We start from the raw sequence: 15,262 nt of genomic DNA on the forward strand, positions 1-15,262 counted from the left end.
GGCCCGCCTTACAAAGCTCAGCCAATCACCTTTCAGTCCTAGAACGACGTTAGATTCGAGCCAAACCAATCATTGTGGGCGCGAGTTTCTTTCTTCCGCCCTCCTTTACTGACGGGCGGTTTGACCTAAAAGAGCGAAGAGGGGGCGGATTTTTAATTTTCCAATACCCGCGTTCTCGCGCGCGGCGATAGACCGTGAAAGAACGGGGCGGGCGTTAGAGTCCCCCCTCTAACCCCGCCTTATTTGAAATTGGTCCCCGCCTCCTTCTTGGGCAAGCTTTACCTTCGCCTTTGGGATCGCCACTTGATAAGGATTGGCGCATGCGCGTCAGAATCTGCCGCGATGGAGCTCTTGGGGGATTTGCCGCTGCACTTCGCTCGTTTGCCTATGTTTCCCTTCTTTGACTTAGCGCATTACACCGCTTCCATCATGACTCTGAAGGAGCAGCGGGGTGAGTGAGTAAGTAGGCCGAGGTCCGGAGTACAAAAGTTGTTTTTAATCCTGGGGTTTCCCGAAGGAGCAACCACAGCTCCTTCAGAGTCAACAAGCATTCCTACAAGTGCGACCTAAGGGCTTACAACTCACCCTTGTTTAATATGAAGACGACTAGCTTATGCTGAAGCTTAGGTTGAAACATATTTTACATTAAAAATTAAAACTTCCTATTTTCTTCATTTAAAAAATGTACATAAAAGAAAATGTATCTTTTCTTTTATGTACACTGAGAGCATATGTGCACCAAAGACAAATTCCTTGTGTGTCCAATCTCACTTGGCCAATAAAGAATTCTATTCTATTTATGTCTTTGGAAGGTTGCTTATTAGGATTGATAAAAATGGCTATATATTTTACTTTTACCCAGCATAATTAATGTATAGAATTGGACTCCATGATATTTATTGATGAACAGTTTTACAAAGGGTTATTATAATTAACATAGAAACATAGAAGATTGACCACAGAAAAAGACCTCATGGTCCATCTAGTCTGCCCTTATACTATTTCCTGTATTGTATCTTAGAATGGATATATGTTTATTCCAGGCATGTTTAAATTCAGTTACTGTGGATTTACCAACCATGTCTGCTGGAAATTTCTTCCAAGAATCTACTACTCTTTCAGTAAAATAATATTTTCTCATGTTGCTTCTGATCTTTCCCCCAACTAACCTCAGATTGTGCCCCTTCTTTTTGTGTTCACATTCCTGTTAAAAACACTTCTCTCCTGAATCTTATTTAACCCTTTAACATATTTAAATGTTTCAATCATTATTATTATATTTATTATATATTTATTATATAATATATACATATTTATTATAATTATGATTATAATAATTATATTACAATTATAATTCCAATAAAATTCTAATAAAACATTCTTTATAAAGCGTATGAATGCATCAATACCATATTCGATTTTCTAAAAGGGATCAAACTGCTTCAGGAAATAAAAGGTTTTATTGTTGAAAGGACCTCAGTAATACTATGAAAGCAATACAAGCGGTGTATTTGGATCACAAATAATTTAATACACATCTGATGGGGAAAAAAATATTTAATGCCTGTCAGTCAGTGGCTTAGCTGGAAGGATTTTATTTTTATTGTCCGGGGTCATGTTTTCTTGATAACAAAACTTCACATAGATTTTGCAAGCTGTTGACTGTTTATTTGTATGTTTTTTTAAAAGGGCAGGATTAGAAGATCTGCAACGATTAGCCAATAGCGTTTGATAGAAATTAACTTGTGTTAGGTTCAGTATAAAGTCAATTGCTTACCAGAGGTTACTTTTAGAAGCAGAATATTAGGCAAGAGAGATTTTTGGCAACTCTGGAGTTCTTTTTATGTAACTTCCACTAGGAACTAATCTGTGAGATAATTTTCTATTTTTAATGCATGGGGAGAATTAGCTTCATTTTTTTTAGCAGAATGACAAGGTAACTTTGTGTAATATCAGACGATCGCATAGTTGAGGGAGATATTTCATATGAATAGTCATACATTTATTTATCTGCCTCATCTCTAGATATATTTGCTCTGATTTGACCCATTTTTGTTGTCCTTTACAGTCCCAAGTCCTCAATTTAGGACCACAATTAAGCCCAACATTTCTGTTGTTAAGCGAGAGAGTTATTAATTGAATTTGCCCCATTTTACCATCTTTCCTGCCACAGCAGTTAAGAAAATCACTGCAGTTGTTAAGTTAGTAATACTGTTGTTAAGCGAATCTAGCTTCCCCATTGACTTGGCTTGTCAGAAGATGGCAAAAGGGGATTTACATGACCACAGGACATTGCAGCTGTCATAAATATGAGTCATTTGACAAGCTTTTGAATGTTGATCATGTGACCATGGGGAAGGCTTCAACAGTCGTAAGTGTAAAAATGGCAATACAGTACGTCACTTTTTTCAGTGTTGTAACTTTGAATGGTCACTAAACGAACAATTGTAAATTGAAGACTACCTGTATTGTTTTGGATGCACATGCTCACAAACACCCAGGTACAGTTGATCCCCCATATTGTTGCTTTCCGGAAAGGATGTAAAAGCATTTTGTGAATGTAGATGGAACTGATTGATTTGTTTTGTTGTTGCTGCCATGGGAGTGAGGGGGTGTTTAATAGGTTTTATTGTGTAATGAATTTTTAAATGTTGTAAGCCACTTGGAATCTATGTCTAACTTTAAAACACACACACATGCATACATAGAGTGGAGGGGAATGGAAAGGAAGGAATGAGGAAGAGGGGGTGGGATTCTTCTCTTGTTGTTTCTCTGATTGCCTGGTAACCTGTGTGCCCCACAACCTGGTGTGAATGGAATTATGGGCCTATTTGGCGAAAGGGCTGTGACAAAGGATCTGGGATGGAGGGGCTAGGTCAAAGAGTAGGGCCGTTTCAGCCAAGGAGAAAAGTCAGCTAAATATTTGGGGCCGGAACCCTAGGGGCGGCAAAGTGGACAAGGAGAACAGTCATAGACCCATTGAGTTTGCTTCTTTTGAAATGATCTGTCCTATTCCTGTTTCTGTCCCTTGGCCACCTAAACTGGGAACTTTTAGTGACTCACTTCTTATTATTATGGACTGGAGCTCAAAGTTCAGCTATAAATTCAGAATAAATTTAGGTGAGAAAAATGCCACCACAGATCATGACAAGAGAAAAGACCACAAACCCACACACATCTTTCTTTCTTTCTTTCTTTCTTTCTTTCTTTCTTTCTTTCTTTCTTTCTTTCTTTCTTTCTTTCTTTCTTTCTTTCTTTCTTTCTCTTTCCTTCCTTCCTTCTTTCTCTCTCTCTCTCCCTCCCTCCCTCCTTCTCTCTCTATCTGCTCAGGAAGCAAAAGGCGTTGAAATCTTGTGAGGCGATGCATGCTAGAGATTTTGGCAATTCTTTGTTTTCACACATTTGCGGAATTCATGAAAATTCAAGAAAAAAGATGGTGGCACCCAAAGGACTGGCACCGGACTAGTCGCACGCAAATTGTGCAATCTGGCGGCCACTACTGGTGCGTAGCCGCCTATCACACCAGTAGCAGCCCACCACTACATTCCAGCAAGTGGTTGTCCAGTCTCTTCTTAAAAGTCTCCAATGATGGAACACCCATAGCTTCTGAAGGCAAGCAGTTCTAATAGTTCATGGTTCTCACTGTTAGGGAATTTCTTAGTTCTAGGTTGCTTCTGTCTTTGATTAGATTCCATCCATTTTTTCTTGTCTTGCCTTCTGGTGCTTTGGAAAATAACTTGAGCGGAGAAGTCTATAATGCCCTGTATAGGGTGGGGGCAGGGAGGGGACCTTTTTATATAGTGTAAGTACAAGTTTAAAGAGCATTGATGGCACAGTGATTAGAGTGCAGTACCTCAAGCTCTCTCTCTCTCTCTCTCTCTCTCTCTCCACAATGTTTTTTTTGCTGAATTTGAAAATTAAGGGAGACTAGGATAGATCTATTTCGGCCTTATTTTGGCCTCATCAGCTAGCCATACCCACTGGGACTTGAACCTGCAACCTTTGCCTTGTAAGGCAGAGAATTATCCTCTAGGCTACAGTATCCAATCCCTTCAGCTCTGCACCAGGGAAGGGTTACATATTTTTGTGTCGAATATATATATTATATATACATATACGGTATATATATATGATTTTGAATCTGATGAATTCATAACTCATAAAAACATAAGAATTGGTTGTTTTGTGCATCTAATGTTAGCAGGGATATGGGAATATTTGGGAGTGATGGGTTTGAAGGCTATATATAATGTTCTTCCTCCCCTCTTCCTACTGAAAATTACTTTAAACTTCCCAGTTCAAACTTCTGATAGGAAAAGAGCTGATTTTCAGAAATGATTATCTGGGTTAGGGTTTGCTACATTTAAACCTCACAAGTAAGTAAAATGTGCTTAAAGATGTTGACCCCATCGCATATAGAATTGAAAAATAAAGCAAAAAAAAAAATCTAATATTTCTATTTCACTTTATTTTAAATTTCAAAACTATAATATTTAAAGTTGCAAGGATATAAAACGTAAAAATTGTTTTACTAGTAACTTAAACTTACTGTATAATACTAATGTGATAGTTTAATTGCCATCTTAGGCATGAAAGCCAGCTGGATGATTTTGGGCCAGTCATTTTCTCTCAGCCCAATTCACATTCACAAGGTTGTTGTTGTGTAGAAAATAGGAGGAGGAGAAGTATTAAGTAGCTTCATTAGCTTGAGTTATTTATAAAACCAAGGTGGGGTTAAAAAAATATTTAAAAATTGCAGGTTTGAGTTCTATGAATACAGTTCACTAAGCTATCTGAGCAATGAAATAGAAATGGAGTTTCAAAGATTAAGGTATTGCCATCTGTTGTGGATGCTGTTTTTATGCTAATGTAATTATTGTGTAAAATAATGTTCATTGGCCTCTCCATTTCAGGTTCTAAAGTGCTCCCAAGGTGTCCAATGGCATGTACAAAATTTTGCACGGGGACAGTACACTTCTAACTTCTGTTTCATTTTCTAACATTACTTTTTCCAAATTGATTAAAAAAAAATATTTTAGAAAGAAAGGATAAAAACTGTTTCTTTGGAAGCCATCCCAGTACTATTACACATAAATTTATTGGCAGCTGGTAGAGATCCATCCCTAATAAATTGCAAAAATGCAAATGTAGCTTTGTTTCTCTGCATTTAGGGGGCTTTTAAGAAAGGGGTCCCTAGGCACAAATCTAAAGCTCTTCATAAATTGAAAATCTCCAGGTTTTAGAAGAATAATTTAGCAACATTAAGTTCTCTAAACGATAATTTCATCTCAGTAATCTGGTTTACCAATAATAGTAATAATCAGTAAGGAACCTGATTATTTTTATATCAGGATAATACAGGAGAGATGTTCAGAGCATTTGCACTAATATTCCTGCTGTTTACTACTTCTCCAGCATAAAAGGCTGACAATCACATTTATAAACACTGCATTTTTTTTGCTGACTCAACCAGGTTTTTAAATCATATAATAAATCATATATATTTCTTTAAATATAAGACATTTTTGTCCAATAGGTTGATTTTGTAAAAGGCAAGTGTACTTATGCAGATTTTATGTATATAATTCAACTTTATTTTTGCAGTCTTTTAAAAGTAATGTTGAGCTATTGATTTTGTCTCTATGGAAAAAAATCTGCAAACATTCAAGTTCTTTACATTTCATAGACAGCTAATGCATTGGGATTAAACAGAGATTTTAACAATTTACACACTGAATAAGAACTAGCTAGCTTTTTGGCTGCTTTTGATAAATTATAAATGCTTTGGGGAATCCAGAGCATGATGCCATGGTCTTTCTAGACTGAAGGTATTATTATTTGTTAACAGATTAAGAGTAATTTATTCCATAATTTCTGTTGTTTTTATTGCAGACTGATCTTGATTGTGAGCCAATTCAGTGGCTCTTAGCTAACTTTTGTTGTAATGAAAGAGAAGCATCATTAAAGTATTGAAAGTTACTAAAAGAACAAGTTGTTAGAAAACATCATTGTTTTCCCCTGTGAAACATTTAACTACATGGATTGTAATCCTTGCCTTCCCCAGTCATTATGGCGATTGCTGGGATTATCACATGTAGAGAGTTTAGAAAAGGGGGGACATGATAGAAACATTTAAATATATTAAAGGGTTAAATAAGGTCCAGGAGGGAACTGTTTTTAATAGGAAAGTGAACACAAGAACAAGGGGACACAATCTGAAGTTAGTTGGGGGGAAGATCAAAAGCAACATGAGAAAATATTATTTTACTGAAAGAGTAGTAGTAGATCCTTGGAACAAACTTCCAGCAGACGTGGTACATAAATCCACAGTAACTGAATTTAAACATGCCTGGGATAAACATATATCCATCCTAAGATAAAATACAGAAAATAGTATAAGGGCAGACTAGATGGACCATGAGGTCTTTTTCTGCCGTCCGACTTCTATGTTTCTATGTTTCTATCAAAGCTATTTAGTCTTGACTAAATATGACTGTCCCAAATTTGCCCAGATGATTTCCAGGTCTAAAATAAATCTATAATTCATGGTCTCCGGTCTTCTAACTCTTTGCCTTAACTACTACTATACTACACTAGTTTATGTAGTGTGTGTGTGTGTGTGTGTAAAATACAACTTAACCAAAAAAGCACCAAATCCCATTAAGACAAAACATATGTATATATACCATATTTTTTGGAGTATAAGACGCACCAGAGTATAAGACACACCTTACTTTTTGGGGAGGAAAATAGGAAAAAAAATCTACCTACCTGATATTCATACGGGTAGCATCATTAATGTCTGTTTAGTTTCTGCACATTATTTTATCCCCTGGTTAAGGCTGAAAAAGCCTTTTTTCGGAGGGATAGGAATGAAAACAAGCCTGCAAAGACTTAGGGCTGGAAACAACCTTCTTTGGAGGGAGCATGAACTTTGTGAGTGACATAGGGGAAGGATTGGTAGGGAAGGTTTGCCTATTTGCCGATGACTCTAAAGTGTGCAATAGGGTTGATATTCCTGGAGGCGTCTGTAATATGGTAAATGATTTAGCTTTACTAGATAAATGGTCAAAGCAATGGAAACTGCAGTTTAATGTTTCCAAATGTAAAATAATGCACTTGGGGAAAAGGAATCCTCAATCTGAGTATTGTATTGGCAGTTCTGTGTTAGCAAATACTTCAAAAGAAAAGGATTTAGGGGTAGTGATTTCTGACAGTCTCAAAATGGGTGAACAGTGCAGTCAGGCGGTAGGGAAAGCAAGTAGGATGCTTGGCTGCATAGCTAGAGGTATAACAAGCAGGAAGAGGGAGATTGTGATCCCCTTATATAGAATGCTGGTGAGACCACATTTGGAATACTGTGTTCAGTTCTGGAGACCTCACCTACAAAAAGATATTGACAAAATTGAACGGGTCCAAAGATGGGCTACAAGAATGGTGGAAGGTCTTAAGTATAAAACGTATCAGGAAAGACTTAATGAACTCAATCTGTATAGTCTGGAGGACAGAAGGAAAAGGGGGGACATGATCGAAACATTTAAATATATTAAAGGGTTAAATAAGGTCCAGGAGGGAAGTGTTTTTAATAGGAAAGTGAACACAAGAACAAGGGGACACAATCTGAAGTTAGTTGGGGGTAAGATCAAAAGCAACATGAGAAAATATTATTTTACTGAAAGAGTAGTAGATCCTTGGAACAAACTTCCAGCAGACGTGGTAGATAAATCCACAGTAACTGAATTTAAACATGCCTGGGATAAACATATATCCATCCTAAGATAAAATACAGAAAATAGTATAAGGGCAGACTAGATGGACCATGGGGTCTTTTTCTGCCGTCAGACTTCTATGTTTCTATGTTTCTATGAACCTGGGAAGATCGTTAGGAGCTATGGTAGTTAGGACTGGGAAAAAGCTACATTCTAAGACACACCCAAATTTTCAGCCTGGATGTATCTTTCCATTACATATAAGTAGACAATTTAAAGGCTGAGAATGAACATACCTGTATATTTCTGAATTTTAATCCGGAGTAGTAGTTTCTTTCCAAAATGCAAAAAACATTTGCGCTACTCTAAAATGGTACTTGGGATTGTGCTTTTAAATTGCAGCAAATTTTGCTTTTGAGTTTGTACAGTTTGTAAGTATGGAAAATAGAAGTGTTTTGCTCCTATTTCCAACCTGTAGACTCCCAAAGAGGAGGGAAATTTTTTGGCTGTGCTGCTTCCATTGAGGTCACTAGGTGGCTTCCTCAGCTGTCCAGAAGGTTGGGAAGTTAAACTGCTTCTTTTCAAGGATAACAACTTAATAATAACCAATAACTGCTCTAACTTAATCTTCAAAGGTTTTTATAAATAGAAAATCATCTACTAAGGTATCTTGGTTGTAGACATATCTATTGTATAGAATTGCAATATATTCAGTGTCTTCCAGAAAATGACATTTGCTAACAATTTAGCCAGATTTAAAGCCTATTTTTTCAGAGCATGCTAGAAGAATGTACTTCAAATCTGACAAAAATGTTAGCAAACACCCTCATTCGTATAATTGTTCTCCCCATTGTGGAAAGGACCTTGGTCTTGTGAGCGTACTTAGAAGCCTGGGTTCTCTCCTTGCCCCACCATACCTGGGAGACCATTCTCTGCACTAGGCTTAATGACCTGTGCAGTTGCTGATGGACCACAGTCAGGAGAACCAGGATTGTGATCACTGAACAAATTGGTCTCATGACATGTCACTTAACAATGGCTTTGCTCAGCGACTGAGATTTTAGTCCCAATTGTTGGTAATGTAGGACTATCTATAGTAAATGTAGGACTATCTATAGTAAACGGCATAATCTCCTAACTGAGAGTGTGTCTAATTCCAATCCATTTCAATTTGCTAATATCTAAGATGTCTTCAGATTTTTTTTTACTGTATTGAACTTCCCTATTTTAGTGGTTTTTAGGTTCCCTGTACTCATAGTTCTGTCTTTGCAGCATTCTTTTCTTGGTTGTGAACATCAGCAACTAAATACAGTACCTTGAAAATCTTAATCTACTCATGTGGATTTAGCACATTCAGCAACCGGTCATGAAACCAACATCTGATTGTTCTTTTTTAGATTCTATTAGGCATCGTCTAATCAGTTGCAGTAACTATATCGCACAGTATAAATATTTTGAAATTCCTCTCAATCATTCTTTTCACCATAAATCCCACATAATTTACATTATCTAAAAGAAATCCATTTGCGTTTGCTAAATCTACAAAAGGACTACTTCTGCTTAATCAGTAAAATCCCACCTGTCTATAAGAAATAAATGGGGAAATGATCACTTCCTGTATTATTGACTTGGAGAATTTCCCAGCCACAATAAGACAGGATACATCTGGAAACAGTTTAATCTAAAGAAGAAAATTTATGCATAAACAAATCAAACTGAGAGGGGGTTCCATTCTTAAAAAGAATCAACTCAAACTTTTCTCTAAAGTTGTCCAATAATTCCCATTCCTATTTGAGTTACCATTGCCCCATAAAGAGCTGATTAAAATCCCCACATTAAGAAAAAAAATCTTTTGAATTTATCAATGGGTGGTTCAATTATATACAAAGCAGGAAACATGAATTATAAACATTTATATGATTTCTTCAAAGCAATTCCCTCTAAAATTTCAGGTTAATCAAATCTGAATTGTTTAAACTTTCCTTCAAGAGACTATTGCCCCCTGCAATGTGCTTTGACTTTATGAACAACAGCATAATTTCAGATGCTAAAATTCAAGATTTCCAGTTACTATGTCTCTTGAATACGAATTATATCAGGTAACACCTTCCAACAGTAAATCAAATAATTTGTGTTCCTCCTAGCTAAGCTCTCCAGACCAAGCTGTTTGTAACTCAAGCTAATGGAGGAGTTTGTGGATATTTTCTACAAAGAGGTTTCTTAACACCCCCCACCACATTTTGGCTGCCTTCAAAATAATCGAGTTCATCAAGGTTTTTCCTCTAAGATGTACTATTGTTAATTTCCACAGCAAATGCTGTGGTAGTTAGTTTTATTCAAAAACAAATTGGGATTGAATTTGTTTCCCAAGCACCCTGAATTTCTGCCAGTGCTATATCCATGTTCAGTAATAGCTGCCTAAGAAACTCCTAGAGTTACTTGTATATTCTGACCATCTCTGGCCCTCCTAGCACTCCCTCATCCCCTGAGTAGTACAATGATCCCTTTCATAATTGCAGAGAACGGAAACAAGGTTTCCACCACATTGATCGAATTCATGTAAACTGTATCTCCCACATTGTGCTCAACTTCATCACACTCCAGACAAAGATCTGAAGGCTGCATTTAATAGCATTTAGCATTAGTTTATTTTTTTTATTAATACACATTATAAACTCCTTTTAATGTCGTCTGGCGGGACCCAGGGGAAGAGCCTTCTCTGTGGGGGCTCCGACCCTCTGGAACCAGCTCCCCCCTGATATTAGGATTGCCCCAACCCTCCCTGCCTTTTGTAAACTCCTTAAAACCCACCTCTGCCATCAGACATTATGGAACTAAAACATTTCCCCCTTGCCCATGTTGTTTTGCCGTTTGATTGATTGACTGTGTGCCTGTTTTTTATATATATTGGGACTGTTTTATGAATTTCCTAACTTAAATTGTAATTAGATTGGTGGGTTTCGATTTGTTACTATGTACTGTTTTTTTACTATTGTTGTGAGCCGCCCCGAGTTTGCGGAGAGGGGCGGCATATAAATCCAATAAATCTAATCTAATCTAATCTTTTAATTTCTACATTAAAAATGTTGGTTTGTAAGTGAAACCAGTTAATGAGTCATTTTTATTGTATATATATTGGACAAGAAAAACACCTGTCTAAGGGAGAAACACAAGGAAGTATCAGGAGTTTACTATACATGATATATAGGATACTATTAGTAGTATACATTGTCAGGAAGGTTGTGACTCTGTTGTGTTTCAAAAACAGATCCCTCCTTGCCTTCACTGAATCCAACGCATATCTTCCACAATTTTTCTTAAGCCATTCTGCCACTTGATGGGGTTTTTAATATTTCACCATCACATCCTTTCCCATGGCTTTAATTAACAACCTGTTCACTCCACCCAAGGGTTCCTTATTTTCCTTAGAACATGCTGCTCAGGTCTGCATAGCAGGATCATTATGGCTTAAGAAACAAGCCACAATTAAACAACTAATACCACTGACAATACTTCTACTCTTCAAAAGGACCTTGACCATGTAGCTGAATGGTCTAACAACTGGCAACTTCAAATCTCTACCAACAAACGCTCCGTCCTACACATTGGTAAAAAGAATCCGAATACTAAATACATACTTGGTAAAACTGAACTAACAGAGGACCCTCACTTAGTCAAAGACCTTGGAGTACTCATTTCCAATGACCTAAGTGCTAGAGCCCACTGTAACAGCATTGCCAAAAAAGCATTAAGAATTGTAAACCTAATCTTATGTAGCTTCTTCTCTAGAAACACTGATTTATTAACCAGAGAATACAAAACATTTGTAAGACCTATTCTAGAATATAGATCACCTGTGTGGAATCCACACTGCATATCAGATATTAATGCAATCGAAGGAGTCCAGAAATACTTCACAAGAAGAGTCCTTCACTCCTCACGTAACAAATTACCCTACTCCTCCAGACTTCAAATACTAAATCTAGAAAATTTACAACTACGTGGTCTCCGAACTGTTGTTCATAAAATCATGCATCATAATGTACTCCCTGTCAGTGACTACTTCACCTTTAACAACAACAACACAAGAGCACGTAATAGATATAAACTGAATGTAAATCCCTCCAAACTTGACTGCAGAAAATACGATTTCAGCAATAGAGTGGTCACCGCCTGGAACTCATTACCTGACTCTGTTGTTGCTTCCGCCAACCCCAAAATCTTCAACCTTACATTATCTACAATTGACCTCTCCCCTTTTCTAAGAGGTCTGTAAGGGGCGTGCATAAGTGCACTTATGTGCCTAATGTCCCTGTCCTACTGTCTTATTATCCTTTCTATTACTACGTTCTACTTATGTTATGTTATGTTAATATGTACTATAATACTATACTTGTTTGACAAATAAATGAATAAATAAATAAATAAATAAAACATGTGGGACTACTCACAAGAGCCTACAAAACTTTTGCCAGACCCATCCTTGAATACAGCTCATCTGTCTGGAACCCATACCACATCTCAGACATCAACACCCTTGAAAACGTCCGAAGATATTTCACCAGAAGAGCCCTTCACTCCTCCACTCGAAACAGAATACCCTACAAAAATAGACTAACAATCCTGGGTCTAGAAAGCTTAGAACTATGGCGCCTAAAACACGATTTAAGTATTGCCCACAAGATCATATGCTGTAACGTCCTACCGGTCAATGACTACTTCAGCTTCAACCGCAACAACACAAGAGCACGCAACAGATTCAAACTTAATATTAACGGCTCCAAACTTGACTGTAAAAAATATGGCTTTAACAATCGAGTTGTCGAAGCATGGAACTCATTACCGGACTCAATAGTGTCAACCCCTAACCCCCAACATTTCTCCCTTAGACTATCCACGACTGACCTCTCCAGGTTTCTAAGAGGTCAGTAAGGGGCGTACATAAGTGCACTAGTGTGCCTTTCGTCCCCTGTCCAATTGTCTTTCCTTTATCTCATATATCATATATATTTTCTTCCTTTCATATATCTTCTCCTCTATTTTTACATATTATCTTTATATATATTACTTCATGTCTATTCTCTTCCATATGTATTGTGTATCGGACAAATGAATAAATGAATGAATGAATGAATGAATGAATGAATAAGTAAATAAATAAATAAATAAATAAATAAATAAATAAATAAATAAATAATTAAACAATTAATTAATTAATTAATTAATAGGGTGGTACAGAGCTTAGAATGCAGTATTGCAGGCTAATTCAGTACTCGCTGCCAGAAGTTCAATTTTGACTGGTTCAGGGTTGACTCAGCTTTCCATCTTTCTGAGGTCAATAAAATGAGGACCCATATTGTTTGGGGGCAGTAGGTAAACCTCTTAGAGAGGTCTGTAAAGCACTGTGAAGCAGTAAAGAAGTCTACGTGCTATTGCTATTAGCCCATCAGGGAATTTAAAGAGCCATTTGTTGGCTGTACTCCTTTTGCAGCAAATTAAAAGCAATACTCTTCATAAAGAGCTGTTTGTATCTTCTCTTGTTTTCAGGAGTAGTTGAAGTCGCCTATGACAGCCCACTTGCGTGTTGGTTTAGTGCTATGCTTTACTGTTTTGGTGGGTCCATATTATCTTCGCTGATGCTAGCAGAACCTCCCATTGCATTTCTTGCCAACACCACAGGTGTCCTCCTTGCCTCATCCGTCTGGTAAGTAACTTTTAATATATAATGCATTTTTTTTGATAACTAATACATATTTTCAGTTATTGCTTATATGGCTTCAAGCCATGCTATAAAGAGTTCGTTTTAAAGTTGTCATCTGCTTAAAGAAATCTGTCAATGAATTTTATGATTGTTAATAGAGTTAATTTGCATAAACATGCTTACAGCTCTATCAGTAATTTGGAAAGGGAAAAAACCCCTCTCCCCCTAGAAAAAGCTTTTTTTTCGTTGAACAAAGAACAAAAAGTCTTCTTTTGATGGAAAGATTTGTGGATAATTTAAACAATGTCTGATTTTAAATACAAGGAACTGTCTAGACTTTTAAAATACAGTGGTACCTCGAGATACGAGTTTAATTCGTTCCGGACCTGGGCTCTTAAGTCGAGCAGCTCTTATCTCGAACGACTTTTCCCCATAGGAATTAATGTAAATAATTTTAATTGGTTCCAGCCCTCAAAAAACTCACAAAGTTAGTCTAAATTATGCAGAAAGACATGTTTTTAATGAAGAAATGTACATGTACATATAAATGAATAATGAAGTTTCTTTCACTTAACTTGTAAACTTTCTTAAACTTTTAAATTTACATATGTTCAACTTCTCTGCCACCCAATCCTGTAGGACAGAGGTCCCCAACCCTTTTTGCACCAGGGACCGGCTTTAAGCGATCAAGAGAGGAATGGGTGAATGAATGGACGGAGGGTGGGAAGGAAGGAAGGAAAGAGGGAAGGGACAGGAACAGAGGAAGGAAGCAAGGAAACTTATGAAAGGGGAGAGTAAGAGAGGAATGAGTGAAGGGAGGGAGGGAGGGAAGAAGGTGGGAAGGAGAAAGAAAAGAAGAAATAGAGGAAGGGAAGGTAAAAGAGAGAAAGAAAAAGAGCAAGAAAGCAAGCAAGCAAGCAAGCAAGCAAGCAAGCAAGCAAGAAAGAAAGAAAGAAAGAAAGAAAGAAAGGGGGAAGGGACAGGAACAGAGGAAGGAAGCAAGGAAACTTATGAAAGGGGAGAGTAAGAGAGAAATGAGTGACGGGAGGGAGGGAGTGAAGAAGGTGGGAAGGAGAAAGAAAAGAAGAAATAGAGGAATGGAAGGTAAAAGAGAGAAAGAAAAAGAGCAAGAAAGAAAGCTGCAAGCACCCCCCCCCGAGCCCCCCAGGCCGGCTGCATCCTTTTAAAACACGCGCGCCGCTTCGCAGCTGTCTCCTGAAGCCGAACGCGGAAGTTAGCGTTTGGCTTCAGGAGACAGCTCCTTGGCGCTTGTATCTCGAATTTGGGCTTGTAAGTAGAACAAAAATATCTCTCCCCTCCCAGCTCTTCTCTCGAGTTGCTCTTAAGTAGAGCAGCTCTTATGTCGGGGTTCCACTGTACATTTAGAGATTACTAATTATTTAATAATTAATTATTGAATTATGTTCTAACTACCATTAATCAGTAATTATTTAATTATCAGCTACAAAGCATTTTGGATTTCTAGGAAATAAAGTAGGAATCTGTATAATAATAAATAAGCATTTGATAGACAGTGATGGACATTAAACCAACAATTAACAATATATAGTTAGCGTTAGCATTAACATTTAGATTTATATACTGCTTCACAGCGCTTTACAGCCCCCTCTAAGCAGTTTACAAAGAGTAAGCATATTGCCCCCAACAATCTGAGTCCTCATTTTACCAACCTTGGAAGGATGGAAGGATGAGTCAACCTTGAGCCTACTGAGATTCGATCTGCCAAACTGCTGGCAGCTGGTGATCAGGAGAAGTAGCTTGCAATACTGCACTTTAATCATTGCACCACTGAGGGCTCTTCTAGTTAACCTCAAGATTGTGAAAATACATT

General features: G+C 37.3%; 1 protein-coding gene across 2 annotated transcripts in view; it reads left to right on the top strand.

The window, feature by feature from the left end:
* Positions 1 to 283: 283 nt before the first annotated feature.
* Positions 284 to 15,262, top strand: part of TMEM38B (transmembrane protein 38B) — a 55,351-nt gene continuing 40,372 nt past the window's right edge. Inside the window, exons 1-2 of one of the 2 annotated variants that reach the window (XM_070742378.1) lie at positions 284 to 451; positions 13,257 to 13,413. In XM_070742378.1, the coding sequence (XP_070598479.1) occupies positions 343 to 451; positions 13,257 to 13,413 (266 nt within the window). In that variant the 5' untranslated portion in view covers positions 284 to 342. Of the gene's footprint in view, positions 460 to 13,256; positions 13,414 to 15,262 lie in introns of both variants that reach the window. The other variant, XM_070742379.1, reaches the window with a different exon arrangement.

The sequence above is a fragment of the Erythrolamprus reginae genome, chromosome 2 (genome assembly GCF_031021105.1).
Source record: "Erythrolamprus reginae isolate rEryReg1 chromosome 2, rEryReg1.hap1, whole genome shotgun sequence".
Lineage (NCBI taxonomy): Eukaryota > Metazoa > Chordata > Lepidosauria > Squamata > Dipsadidae > Erythrolamprus > Erythrolamprus reginae.